Here is a 14095-nt window from a genome sequence, read left to right on the forward strand (position 1 = left end):
GTTCGATTCCTTACATCTCCTTTGAGTTTTTTTTTTATATTCTTATTTACTAAATGAGAATAGTAATGTTTATATACAAATGAGAGCATATTTAAATTTTAAATTGAGGAGCTCAATTGGCAGAGTAATTACAATGTATGTATCCTTGCATCTTTATTGATTTATTTTAAATTTTTGAAAAGATAACAAATGAGATCAAGTATATTAAATTGGGGATGTAGCTCAATTAGTAGAGCAATTGCAACACATGCAATAGATCTTGGTTAAACTATTTACGTCTCCATTGAATTTTTTTTCTTATTTTTTTAATTAAAAAAATGATAAATATTAATGTTTTGGTTTGTGTCAAAAATTCATTTTTCAATGTAACAAAAAAAAAAAAAAAATCATTTTTCAATGCCCCATTAAAGGCCCACTGGGTCTTTCAATGCCCATTAAAGGCCCAGCCCATTCACTGGGGCCATTGAGAAGCTTCGTGGGAAATTGCCACACTGTCCCTCTGAAGACAAAAGACGCGTGCGACTCCAAAACTCTCGCAGCGATTCCCAAATCTGAGAGCCAATCCCAAAAAAATGTCATCCACCACCTTCAGCGGAGATGAAACGGCACCGTTCTTCGGCTTCCTCGGCGCCGCCGCCGCCCTAGTTTTCTCCTGTAAGTACCAAACTCTCGCCTCTCGAATCCAGTCCCTCTCTTTTTTCTTTCTCGCATGAAATTTGAGATTTTAGGGTCTTGTTTTTAGGTATGGGCGCGGCTTACGGAACGGCGAAGAGCGGCGTCGGAGTGGCGTCGATGGGCGTGATGAGGCCGGAGCTGGTGATGAAGTCGATTGTGCCGGTGGTTATGGCGGGAGTGTTGGGTATTTATGGTTTGATCATTGCTGTGATCATAAGTACGGGGATTAATCCAAAGGCCAAGTCTTATTATCTTTTTGACGGCTATGCACATCTCTCTTCCGGTCTTGCTTGCGGCCTCGCCGGCCTTTCTGCCGGTATGGCTATCGGAATCGTTGGTGATGCCGGTGTTAGGTGAGCTGTTTTAGTGGTTTTCTTTCTAGTTATGTTTGAATGTTTGATGGCATTGCAAATTGTCAAAGAATTTATCTGGTTTCTTGTAGTCCCGGGGCAGATTAGGATTGAATACTTCTTGGTGTTTCGTATGAGTTTGGATGGAAACAAATTTGTTCGTTCTTATATATACAAATAATACAATGCTTGCTCTGTTGTGGTTGTAAAGAGACATGACAAATTGAATTGGATCCTGATGTTCATGCCGTTGATTTTGAGATTCTCGTTATGGATAAGTTGTCTGTAAATGTGATTACCTTTTCTTTTCTTTTTTTCATGTTGCAATGACTGTGAAGAAACATAAATTCTATAACTTCGTACAAGTACACCAGATTGTAATACTGATGAGTCCTTGTTCTGTTGTTGTCGTTTGGCCACTATGTATATAATTTCACCAAAATGTATTGTGTTCTATTGGATTCGTGCTCCAGATTTTACGTGCATAGTACGCTGTTGATTTGGATTGCCGTTTGCTTGATTCTCATTTTGCTGAATTGATTTTTCTTTTGCAGAGCTAATGCACAGCAGCCAAAGCTTTTTGTTGGAATGATCCTCATTCTCATTTTTGCTGAAGCGTTGGCTCTGTATGGTCTGATCGTTGGTATCATCCTTTCATCCCGAGCTGGGCAGTCCAGAGCAGATTAGAGGTGCCATTCGGGCCGGCTTCTGATGCGAGTGTGATTTGCATCTTCGGTGACTCACCGGTTGAAGATGCTCATTCAGTGTGTAGTGTTCAGTGTGCAGTCTTGTGTTATGTTATTCAGTCTTGCATAGGTGGGAAGAAATATCCTTGTCTTTTTGTAGGATTGGTGATTTGTCTTGGAAATAAAGCTTTTCTTCACTTTCTTTGGCTGTAGAAATTATGATTGCAAAGTTGAGTAAGGCACTAATCTTTTATTTCTCTAATCATCATCGATGAATTCAATCATCTGATTACCATAATACCGTCAATGCCTTTTGGGGGAAAAAAAAAACACGTTATTCATCTTTAGGCACTCTCAAAACGTGCTCAGCATCATTTTGTCTAGTGACATAAAGTCTTCATTTCATAAGTGAGAGGTCGTGAGTTCGACCTACGCAAAATTAGTTGTTATAATTCTCAGTTTGCTGTTAAAAGTGTCATTAAAAGTATAGAGACATAATGATTTAAGATATAAAAATAAAGGAGATATAATGAAATTTAGCCGTTTAAATAAATATTTTTTTAAAAATGTATTGAAAAGGAAATTACCAAAGAAACAATTGACGACAATTGTTGAAGAATGAACCATTGGTAATTTGGTAGTGTAATAATAGCCCTCAACTCAAAAGTGAGAATTCTTTCCTCAGAACACGAGAAGGTGGAAGTTCATAATCAACCACCGAAGAAGAAAAAAAGTTCATAATCTACATTGGCTGGGTAAAAAGCCGTATATAACACTCATGGAATTACTTTACAATATACTAGGGAAGCATCAAACATTACATCTAGCTCTAGTTTACAACCTTTCTTACAGTCGATTACAATTAGAACAAACAAACGCAAACGGAACATTTGCAAAGGAACCATAACCATATACATGAATGATATCAGACACACTCAAAACTACTACAATGTTAATCCCAGAACAATCTTAAACAAGATGCTTCAAACTTTCTGTCCATCGGTAAGATCTCCGCCTCGTAATTGTGTCTCGAGGTGTAAATCTGAGTCCAAACATCTCCTTGAAAGCCTGCTCTGGCTCTACTGAACCAACCAGCTTCGCAACAACATTGGCACTATCTGCGATGTGATCCATGTTGTTTGTGTCACTCCACAGGCGGTTCGCCAATTGCAACCTCCTATTCTTTGAGTTTAGCCCAATACCCCACTTCAGGTAGAGGTTATCTCTTTCATCTTTGGAGAGCCTCTTGCTCATTTGCTTGCTCAGCATGTGTCTCTCACTGCATAAAGCCCTCAGGCTAGTCATAGAATAAAACATGTTGAATTCAATCAATGCATACACACACTATAACCAAGTGAAAATGTGAAATACTAAACTAATAAGAAATCAGTTAGATACCTTGAAGCGGGTGTTAGACCATCTTCCAAAGCTTGATCTCCCTTAAGAAATGTGCCTTTGAGGAAGGACAATCTCCTGAGCTCAACCTCCATGTATATAGAATCACTTGGATCACCTTTAAATAGCAGGAAGAAGTAAGTCCTGTGAACCAATGACACATTGCAAGCATGCCAAAGTTCAACAATCTCTCTTTGCAGCCTCTTGAATTCTGATGGCCACATTGAATCGCTTTCCTCATCCATAGGCATTGGGTCCAAGCCAACATCTTTCACATCCCTTGTAGATGGATTGGGCCTTAAACCTGTCTCTGGTATAGGCTTTGTATCTGTCTCCGGTACCTACCATTGGATACAACAGTTGTTAGTAACCAAAAAAAAGGACAACCGTTATTAGCTTTACAGTTTTTTCGATACAAAAAAGAAAAAGTACAAGGTACTACCCCCAGTAGCTTTACAGTTACTACTATTAGATTCTGTAACTCATCTTCTTTATTCTCAAAGGCCACATTAAAGAAATAAGGAACTGTCTCTATATCTTACTGAAGTGCTCATTATTTTCCATTGTGTCTGCTAAAATTCTTCAGAAAGTAATTCACTTGCAAACTACCCCGCTTTCAATTCGGGTTTGCACCCGTCTTTATATAATCAAAGCACCAATAGGACCAACAAGAAGGGCATTGCTCTTCCCATCATTGCCCATTAATACCTATTAAATGGATACTACCCTTGTCCCTTGGTAACCAATTCGAATGGTTTTTGGTATATTTCAAAGTGATAAAAAATGAAGACACTCACCATAGAATCAGCAAGTTGAGTAATGCACTGGGTGTCCACCATTTCCTTTGTTCCTTCAACTAGAGAACTGCTTTCAGTAGCCTTTTCATTAGTTGTAGTCACTTCATTTGTTTCTTCAACTAAAGAACTTGTTTCAATACTCTCGTCATTAGTTCCGGATTCGGTATTCTGTAGTTTACACTCATCAGAAGCTGCTGCAGTTCTTGCAGAAAACTGAGAATCATCATACTTGAATGAAGGAAGTTTCTTTTGCAGACCCTTGGGCCTTCCTACAAAATTTTTCTCAAACTCGGTTGGAGGTGTGCTCTCATTATAACTTTTCTCAAACTCAATCAAAGGCGTGTTCTCATTCTTCTCTACCATCTCAAGCCAACATGAAGAGAACGTAGTCACAAGACTTGCTTTACAACTTCTACTCCGCCTTAACTTGTAGATCAAGGGGGTAGACATCTGTTTCTCTCGGAGCCATTGAGATGTCTTTTCAGGAGATTGAATGACAAAACCTTTATGGTTCAATAGGGGCGACTGCAATTCTTTATTGGTGCCATCTCCATTCTCAACCACTGTCAATCCTGAGGTAGGTGTGTTTGCTGCAGGAGATGACAGATTTGAGTTTTGGTATCTGCTTCTGCTTGAATCTGATATATTTGATGCTACATATCTGTTTGTGCTTGACTCTTCCATTTCAATGCACCGAACTTCTTTGCAAACATCTTCTGAATTTACATCAGACTGTTCTTTGTTCTCCTCCTGATGCAGATTGGCATCAATGGAATTAGGAAATCTAACTGGCAACTGGCTGGAGGAGAACGTGTGTGGGATCAGGAAATTGTCATCAAAGTCCGGAAGTTGGAGTAAAGTATCATCAGAACTAGTCCTACTGTCTACATCTGAATACTGAGATGTGGAAAAAGATCTAACGCTGCCTCGGCGGTGGTGAGAACCAGCCAGAACAGGTATTGCTGATGGTTGAATTTCAATGTTCTCCCATGAATTTCGCACTCGCAATTTGGGGTAATAACGATCCAAATCTGCCTAAAGTGACATGAAAACAAACTGCACTTAGTACAGGCAACACATATTGTAGTAAATTGGATTCTTCAGTTTAGAAGCACATACTGGTGATGGTTTATCATCTTCAAGCACTCGTACCAGATCCTTAACCTGAGATTGAGCAAGGTCTCGTTGCAGAGTCAGCTCTGACACCTCTTTCTTAAGCTGCAAAGTGGAATAAACAAAACCAAAGATCCAGGTTATAAACACAAGAATGGTTATAAACTATGGTTTATATCAAGCCAACAAGGTATGCAATAAATACAGACATCCTGAGATTGACACCTGAGAGGAGTAAAGAATCATGAGGCAGAACAAAAGCAGATAGCATTCATTGATAAATCCTCTTGATCAAATTGTAGAAAGACCAGGAAGAAAATATTTGAAACTGTTTGCATGTTAAATTTACATTTCACATTAGCTTTCAGTTATTATCATTCATAATTGGAGTCTTCCTTTTAGATTCTTTAGTGATCTTTACAAGCTCAGCATTGTTGCTGGTCTCTAGATTGTGCTCCTTTTCCCTGTTTCAGATATATTCCACCATTCATGATGACTTTATATCCACGATTTAACATTCACTGAACTGAACTAAAACAGTGTTTAAAAAGATGAAAATAACAAAGAAGAATCAAACTATATCGGAAAGATAATGAAATAAATGACAAATGAGCAGAAGTGTTGGAGATAGATCTGAATGTACTTCAATTCAAAAGATACTAACTCTTATACTTGATCAGCTACCTTTTCAATTTGAAGGTCTTTTTCTCTCAGTAGAGTATAAGAATCAGCTGGAACAATTTTTGATCCCGAAGATTTCAACTCATTCTCTAATTTAGCCAATTGCTTTTGCAAATGCTTCACCAATGTTTTATCTGACATGACTACATTAACCTGTGCATTTGTTGTCACTTCTTTAGCACAACTTGCAAACAAAAGGGTGTTTCTTGATTGCTCAACATGGCTATGTGCAGGACTCAAAGTACAGATGATGGCAGTTCTAGCATTTCCTCCTAAGGAGGACTGTAGTATTCGGGTTAGCTTTGAATCTCTGTAAGGAATATGCCCATTTCTTCCCTTGCTGCATGAAATATCAGTTGAACAACTTAGTAATTGATACATTTCTTCTTATGCTAGAAATTAGATTGTAGAAAAAATCATGCAAAATAAAAATGAAGGCTCAGAACTACAATTGCACAAAGTAGAATAGGTTTGGCAAAGATTGTAGCTGAAATGACGAAGTGAAAAAACAAGCTACAGAAGCTCACCTCAGCTTACGGATAACAGTGCCCAGAGTTAGTAAACTGCGATTTATGTGGCAACCCTCTTTCAACCTTGTGCCAGCTGATAATGTCTGGGATGCACGCTCACTTCCAGCAAGATCAACAAAGTTCTGCACGAAAAAAAAAAGAAAAAAGAAAAAGTTATTGAATTATTCATTCTGTTGTTATTCGCTATTCATAGTTTTTTACTCACCTAAAAAAATATATATATATTTAGTCTTTCATTTTGTTATTTTTTTCCCATAAAAAAAATGACAATTCTTACCACCATAGCAGTAAGGGAGCTTGACTTGTCATAGCCAAGAAACTCACGTGCTGAACTTTCTATTACCTGATCAACCACAACACAGTGTTCAGGGAAAGACACATAGTTGTTAGGCAAATAAACGTTGCTTGAACCAAAAGAAATAAAGAAAGACATCTGAAACATCAATCTTTTATTAAGGAAAACCAATCATACCAATCTGAGAATCTGATGAGACCTGGAGCTTGCTTCATTTAAAGATGTTTCTCCTATCTGTCTTTGAGCTGTGAATAGGAAGAAGGCATTGTTTAGCTGTGCAGACATAGCTATCAGTTGAAAAAAATACTGGCTAAAATGATCCTTACCTTCGCAGACAGATAGAAGTTCTCTGAAATGATTCCAGTCCCTTAGAGTTTCCTCTGTAAGTTTTTCAACAATTGTACCTCTCTACAAAAAGATTAACAATTAATCCGAAAAACTTACAAGTACCAGTTCTGCTGCATATTGAAAATGATATTTACCTCAGGATCATCCAGAAGCCTAAGGGGAGTGGTATCTGCACTAAGAAGGTCCCTAACAGATTCGTTGTAGATCTCCAAAGCAGAGAATTTTAAAACAAATTCTCTCTCCTCGTGCTACATACAATAAAGAGTATTGCATCAAACATAAAGAACCAAGGAGCATAATCAAATTCAGAGACAAAATAAAGAAACACTACTAATACATAAAGCAAAATTACCTTATCTATATAGTCATATAAATCTGCAACAGCGTACTCAGTAATTCCACTCATGGTGTATGTCTTTCCACTGCTTGTTTGTCCATATGCAAAAATACTTGCTGGAAGAAGATTATCATAAAAAGGATGAACATATATTTTTGAAGTTAAAGAAATTTTACAAAATAAAATAGTGTGAAAAGAAAAGAAATTGCACTGTACTCACAGTTTATACCACTGGCAACTGAAAGAGCAACTTTCTTGGCTCCTTCTTCATACACCCGCCTTGTGGAGCAATCCGTACTAAATACTCTGTCTGGTATTAAGAAAGGAAAAGAAATACAGATTAGAAAACTAAGCACATTTCAAATCTGAATCCATGTTGTGATAGTAACACTATCAGCTGTACAAAATGCTTTACCAACAAATATCCAAGAAGGTTCTTGAAATAATCTCAGAAGAAGAATAAGAAGGGGGATAAAATCAGGAAACTAGACACAAATTTAAAAAGCAAAGAGAGTATTTAAATCACAAAAGTTTCTGAAACTCTCAACAATGGAAACTAGTTCAACCAATATGTTTTATAAAAATGGTACAATAAGATTGTAGGGGGTTCAGAAACTGTACAGGCCTGACCATGATGACCATGCCAGCTTTATCTCAAAATCCTATAACTTGATGAATTTAGACATAGAAACTTAGAAATGAAATTCATCAAGAAAATCAAAAAAGTTTACGAAATTGCAATGCTAGAATTTCCTTACCGAATGTGTAGGCAGTTGGGTACATGGAGCGCTCAGAAATGGAAAGGTTGTTCCTGTATATGATAGTGTTGTCATTAATACATTCCCAATCCGACACATCATTCCTGGCAGTCTCCTTCTCGTTCAAAGGACGCAGCCGAACAGAAACGAGTATCCTCTCCCCGTGGCCTGGCTCCTGCATTGGCTCCTCCTCACCAATGGCCACCATTTTCCACTCTTTGTCCCCCTCCTCTTCCAAAACCCACCTCCAACAGAGGTCGATTAGAACAATATATCACAACTTCAATCGATCCCAACAACGAATATCAATCATTGACTCTTATGTTCAGCTCCCAATGACCTTTTTCTTCCTATTCAACTAATGTATCCATGTTTTGGAACGCTTTCTAAAGCAAATGTGTTGCTGGGTTTGTACAGGACATTATGGCCACCACCGAAGCTACACACCCACAATCATCATCTGCACCAACAAATTAATCATTCGTCAGTGCGTATTATATTCACTGTTTTGTCTCAACCATGGAACTGAATTTCTCCGCCTCCTTTTTAATTCACAAATGTGGGAGATAAACACATACCCACAAAAAACCAGTGGCCACCGTATTATAATGCAAATCTTGGATTTTTCTAAGATGGTACTACTCCAAACACAGGCTGTCAAAACTCTTATTCTAATCCAATTAAAAAAAAAAAAAAACACCTTTCACAGTTTCACAGAAACAAAGATTGAAGATGAAGAAAGAGAAACAGGGTCTCTCTTTTTTTTTAACCTTGGGGGTTGAGAATTCACAGTTATTCAAGGAATGTTTGTGACCCCTTAATGATGGTTTTGTTGATTTTGGATGTTTCCCATCTTTCTAAATTTAGCTCTGTACAACCAAATCCAGACAAGCACTCCAACCCCATTAACCTAAAAATAGACTCACTCACTCACAATCCAAAACACCACTTCCATTTAATCACAACAAATGCCAACATTAATTTGACACAAAAAGCACAAAACTTTTGACAAACCCAGAACCCAAATTAGTAAAAATTTTCCACAAAACCAAACCCAGACAACTCTCACACAAAAGTGAAACCAAATCACACAGAAACCGTACTGCTCCATCCTACAATTGAGCAACCAAAAAAAAAAAAAGGGTAAAAAATTTCGGCACCTGGTGCAGAATTGGAGATGGGAATGCGAATCCGAGACCGCCATTGGTGAAAAGATGGGAGGTTGAGCTATATCTCTCTTTCTCTTTTAAGGGTTTATGAGTGTTTTGGGTGGTTATGGAGTCTACTTCTTCATTTGGTTTTGTTTATAAATCATTACATATTACACATGGGGGTCTTTGAATAAAACTACCGCGCTAACGCAGGGACGACTGGTTAACCAGGCGGGAAATGACGGATGTGCCCATGAGGTTGGAGTTAATTTTCGCGTCGCGGCGTACCAATTGAATAATTGGTGGCCGCTGTAAAATCGGCGGAGGCACATGACTGACTTTTCCGAGTAGACTCCCTCTATGGACTTTCCCACCGTCCATGTTACGTGTGTCCAAAAATTTCACATTAATAATTAAGGAAGATATCCATTTTGGATTAAAAAAAGAAAAAACATATCCGTTGAAGAATATTTTGATGTTTAGTTTTCTTGATCGAAGTTAGTATTTTAGTTCCGAACTATTTTATATTCGTTAAAAAATAATTAAAGCATAATCATTAATTAAGTGTTTTTTAAGACTCTATAAATAATTTCTTCAACTATTGAATACTGTTACACAAAACAAAGTTAATTTTCTTTTCGCTCCTCACAAAAAAAAAAAAAACCAGATAAAATTAATAACTAAAAACATCTCTACATTGAGCTAGATCACTTAGTGATTTTTTTTTTTTTTTTTTATGTTTAATTTTTTCCACCACAGCAAAGAAGCATTTTCGCTAAAATTATATCCAGATAGAGCGAGAGAGAGCTAATTTTATTGGAAATATAAGTAGATGAATAAAACGGGCAAAGGAAAAGAAAGTGATCATTTCATTAACCAAAAGAGTAAAAGAGCAGCATATCGTGGCATGCAGGCCTCTTTTATAAAACTATATAAAGTCAGCTTGGAGACTTTTATTATATGTCTCCCTAAGAGTGAAGCAAAACAAATCAAAAGCTGCTAAAGCCAAGAGTATGGGGACCGTCTTCCTCCTTTGACCAAAAGAAGAGAATAATAACACACAAACCACCCCATGTGAATCGAAGAAACGGCCCTTAACATTAGAAATTTATAGGACCCCAGGTCCAATATTTGCATCTGTCGAGCTGACAACTACTAAATGAACAAATGATAACAAAAGATAGAAAAGCTAAAACGATGTCGGGAAGGCAAAACTTCGTGCAGCTCTCTCTCTTGGATGAGTTCGTGAAGATTTTATGTAAGAAAGGTCTTATACATGTTCAATTATCATTGATAGCGGTAGTGAAGAAAGCTAAAGATTGAAGTGGAAATGTCTTTGTGTGTGACTCACAGCGAGAGACATCTCAACGCGCAACTTCTTCAGGGATGTCATCCTCTCCGCTTCGAGATTTTCTTTAAAAAAAAAATAATAAATAAATAAATAATGTATGGAATCAAAATCGCATGTGAGAGTGGAATGAATGGCTACAAACTGATAATTAATATGCATGCTATTTCGACTTCAGAAAATACGAGCAATCCATGCATGTGCTGGTCCCAACCTCCACCCATTTTTCCAGTTTTAACTTTATATTTCCGAAGGAAATATTAATTCATATATTCATAGCTGCCGACAGTAAGATATTTCTTTAATTTCAGCTACCATTTTCTCTGTTTTATGCAACTCTTTTATAATTTTTCATAAACTGAAAACTAGCTGATCAGACCTCACTCACCTCAGTAATTAATGGTTAATGGTTTTCGTTTCTGTAGTATAGCTTTAGTTGAAGAAGTACGTGCAGCTAGTCGATGAGCTACTTATTAGTTTGGTATGAAATCTGAAGGAATTTAGATGAGTTGCAAAGTAGGTTTCAAACAATAATGAACATTATGATCTTTGCTAGCCTTAACAACCAACTAATTAGTGTTAACCCCTTCCTACGTTTAACACCAATTAACTAATTAGTGTTAACCAACTAATTAATTCTAACCCTTTTCTTTACTTAGTAAGTACAATGGCCACTCAATGATGTTAACTAAATGGGAAAATGATCATTTACCTAATTTTGAGGTTAATTATCCCCACTTACCCAAACACTCTAAAAGATCATTTCCCTAATACCCAATTAAGTATTTTTTATTTCTTTTTTATTTATTTTTGGGACAATTTTGCCCTCTCCTTCTTTGTCAATTAGAGGGAGAAGTGATTGGAGACCTTGCCGGACTCCGGTGACCAGTGGCCGACTGCGGACTCCAGTGACCGGATTCCAGCATATGATTTTATTACCCCCAATAATACCCAGTAATCATATTATTGCCTCCCAATAAACATATTATTTCTCTCCAATAACAAGTTTATTGGGGATCAATAATTAGTGAAAAATGAATATGTTTTGAATTTTGAAAACTTTCGGAGGTTTATTCAAATAAATAATTTTATTATTGCCCCTCAATAATCTTATGATTGCCCCAATAAACATTTTATTGCCCCTCAGTAATCTTATTATTGCCTTCCAAGAATCTTATTATTGCCAATCAAATCATAATAAAAAAAGCAATCACTACTGGCAAAATTTCCTTCCATTCTCAGAGTTCACTGTTTACCACAAAAAATAAAATTTGACCACCCAGAAAATGTTGTGGGTAGCAAAAAAAAAAAGTAGAAATTGATTTGGGCACCCAGAAAAGCTCTGGGCACCAATCACCATCTTCGCCGCTCTCTTGCATCAGAAACACTTCCTCCCAAGTACGACAACACCTGCAAGGAGATCTTCAAGGGCTGGAATTGCATTTCCAGCAACAAATCCAACGGCCGCAAACTCGTCGAGTGGAGGTGGAAGCCTAAGCACTGTGATCTGGCGAATCTCCGGCCCTAACGGTGAGGGGACTGGGGTTGAGCGGTCGGAGGCGGCTCGGGGGTGCCATGGTCGTGGTGGCGCGGTCGAGCTTTGCTTGGACGAACCCGATCTAGGTTGGTTTTCGTGGATCCGATCTGGAGAGGCGTTGTTTGGCTGGGGTGGTGATCCATGGAGCGACGGTGGTGAAAGGATGATGAAGGCGGTCTGGCGAAACCGGCGGGGCGATGCAGTTGGCCGGAGGTGGGGAGAGAGAGAGAGAGAGAGAGAGAGAGAGAGAGAGAGAGAGAGAGAGAGAGAGAGAGAGAGAGAGAGAGAGAGTCTGAAAGGAGAAATTAAGATGGATGAGTTTCAATTTAATTAATAGGGGCAAAAATGGCAATAGATATTAGATTGGGTAAATGAGGTTAAAAAACTCTTAGTGGAGTAAGTGAACAGTTTTTTAGCTGAAATTGAGTAAGTGGTCACAGCCTCTAACTAAATTAGGTGGTTTTGGTGGTAATGAAGGAATTATTATTACATATTAATTGGACACGCACACACGACAATATATATCTAATGGTGTATTTCGACTAATTATTGTTTGACATATTGTTTCTTGGTTTATTTTTCAGTGTTTCGTAGGAAACGCTTAGAGTTTAGAGTTTAGTTCTTAGAGTTTTGACTCCACCAAAAAACGAGGAATAAACCTTAAAATTACAATATCTTGCAAATCTATACCCTAATTAAAATATATATATATATATATATATATATATATATATATATATCAACTCAAAGGTCTCTAAATTATTGACACTACGTACGTACCTACCTAGGTATAAGTAATATATATTAGATTAAGTAAGCTCATTTAGAATAATGTACTGTTACAATTGTTCTAACATATACGAGCCATGAGCCCATGACAGAGTTTCATGCATGTTTGCCTTTGATAAATTATTGAACCTCACATTATTACTCAGTGAATATTTCAGGTGAGCAATGTAATGAGCAACTAACACAAATTAAGATCCATCTTAAACCTGAGCTCAGGATTGAAAATGAAAACCTAACTAACTGGAACAACTCTTTCTGTATGTCTCGATCTATTTGACTTACTGTAGGGATGCACTAAGTCACTGTCATGCATTCATAACAGCCAGCGCACCTTATATATTCTGGGAGTAGATGCATGCTAATATGCCTACGTTAGCTACGCAATGCGGCGACACGGCCGTAAACAGAAATCGAAAATCGAATGGTCCGGATCGTCAATCAAAATGCGTGACGCATCGATCTCTGATCTTTTTTCCTCTTCCAGAAATTAAGCTCCCATCTGTTCATACAAACCGTCTGTGTTAGATTAGCTAGATATGGGAAAAGTACATTAATGTCAATATCACGTACGATGTGTTTGTGTTAGCAGGTTTAATATTTGGATCCCTTACTATTTGCTTGCAATGAAATCAAAGAAATTAAAAAAGCTTCTGCTACCGCCCCTGTTAGGTGTGGGAGTGACATCCCTAACCAGATTAATTATTAGTTTATCGATCTAATGGTGGAAACTAGAAACTGACATTTTAATCGTGAAATTCATGGTGAAGTAGGTAAATGGCTTAGTACTGCCATTGATTTATGTCCAATTCACTCCCAGCCAATTAGTTAGTTAGTGGAACAGGTAAAAACGCGATTTCCCATGCATACCACAACAAAATTAATTACTGTAACTACTAACTACGCAATACCATTTAACAATAATTATAGAAGATTTAGAACTTAAAGGTTTTATTTTTACGCATCATTCACAGTGGGGTGAGATTCGAATCAAACGTACACCTGTGCAATTTCAAACCGAAAGACTTGAAATATGTATGGTCGTTCCGAAAGACTTGAAATATATATGGTCGTTCGATTGATCTCACTCCGAAGTATATATAATCAAGATCAATTGGCAAGATATAGGAAGAGCTTAAAACCTAATAACCGATCTCTAATGCAATATCAAATTTATTCTAATTTAGGTCAAACTCCACATTCAATTCTCAGAGGTAATCGACAATTAAAATACCTTGCATTCTCAAATACAATTCAATTTAGACTGTTGGTGCATACAATTCTCTCCATAGAATAGAAGAAAATAAG

At 37.3% G+C, this 14095-nt stretch overlaps 2 protein-coding genes across 3 annotated transcripts; one reads left to right on the plus strand and one right to left on the minus strand.

The window, feature by feature from the left end:
* Positions 1-494: 494 nt before the first annotated feature.
* On the plus strand, positions 495-1927 carry LOC112190850 (V-type proton ATPase 16 kDa proteolipid subunit). Its single transcript, XM_024330350.2, has 3 exons — positions 495-654; positions 743-1028; positions 1580-1927. The coding sequence occupies exons 1-3, from the start codon at positions 573-575 to the stop codon at positions 1710-1712; spliced, it is 501 nt and encodes a 166-aa protein (XP_024186118.1). The 5' UTR covers positions 495-572; the 3' UTR covers positions 1713-1927.
* Positions 1928-2436: 509 nt separating this feature from the next.
* LOC112188568 (kinesin-like protein KIN-7E) lies at positions 2437-9283 on the minus strand. Of its 2 annotated transcripts, none has more exons than XM_024327709.2 (14): positions 9126-9283; positions 7966-8425; positions 7428-7517; positions 7223-7323; positions 7005-7118; positions 6849-6930; positions 6700-6767; positions 6505-6570; positions 6225-6349; positions 5701-6037; positions 5023-5121; positions 3904-4938; positions 3110-3447; positions 2437-3008 (listed from the first exon to the last, which is right to left on the minus strand). In XM_024327709.2, the coding sequence occupies exons 2-14, from the start codon at positions 8171-8173 to the stop codon at positions 2681-2683; spliced, it is 2991 nt and encodes a 996-aa protein (XP_024183477.1). In that variant the 5' UTR covers positions 8174-8425; positions 9126-9283; the 3' UTR covers positions 2437-2680. The 2 variants fall into 2 exon arrangements, with proteins under 2 accessions (XP_024183477.1, XP_040370706.1); XM_040514772.1 differs by lacking the exon at positions 9126-9283 and adding an exon at positions 8544-8747.
* Positions 9284-14095: the final 4812 nt, after the last annotated feature.

Source organism: Rosa chinensis, chromosome 2, assembly GCF_002994745.2.
Source record: "Rosa chinensis cultivar Old Blush chromosome 2, RchiOBHm-V2, whole genome shotgun sequence".
Classification (NCBI taxonomy): domain Eukaryota; kingdom Viridiplantae; phylum Streptophyta; class Magnoliopsida; order Rosales; family Rosaceae; genus Rosa; species Rosa chinensis.

Bases quoted from the DNA above. Each gene is read 5' to 3' on its own strand.
- LOC112190850 (XM_024330350.2), top strand. From the start codon at position 573: ATGTCATCCACCACCTTCAGCGGAGATGAAACGGCACCGTTCTTCGGC. The intron at 655-742 runs GTAAGTACCAAA...TCTTGTTTTTAG, and splicing joins CGCCGCCCTAGTTTTCTCCT to GTATGGGCGCGGCTTACGGA. The intron at 1,029-1,579 runs GTGAGCTGTTTT...TTTCTTTTGCAG, and splicing joins GTTGGTGATGCCGGTGTTAG to AGCTAATGCACAGCAGCCAA.
- LOC112188568 (XM_024327709.2), bottom strand. From the start codon at position 8,173: ATGGTGGCCATTGGTGAGGAGGAGCCAATGCAGGAGCCAGGCCACGGG. The intron at 6,350-6,504 runs GTAAGAATTGTC...TTTTTCGTGCAG, and splicing joins GCTCCCTTACTGCTATGGTG to AACTTTGTTGATCTTGCTGG. The intron at 6,038-6,224 runs GTGAGCTTCTGT...TATTTCATGCAG, and splicing joins ACTGTTATCCGTAAGCTGAG to CAAGGGAAGAAATGGGCATA.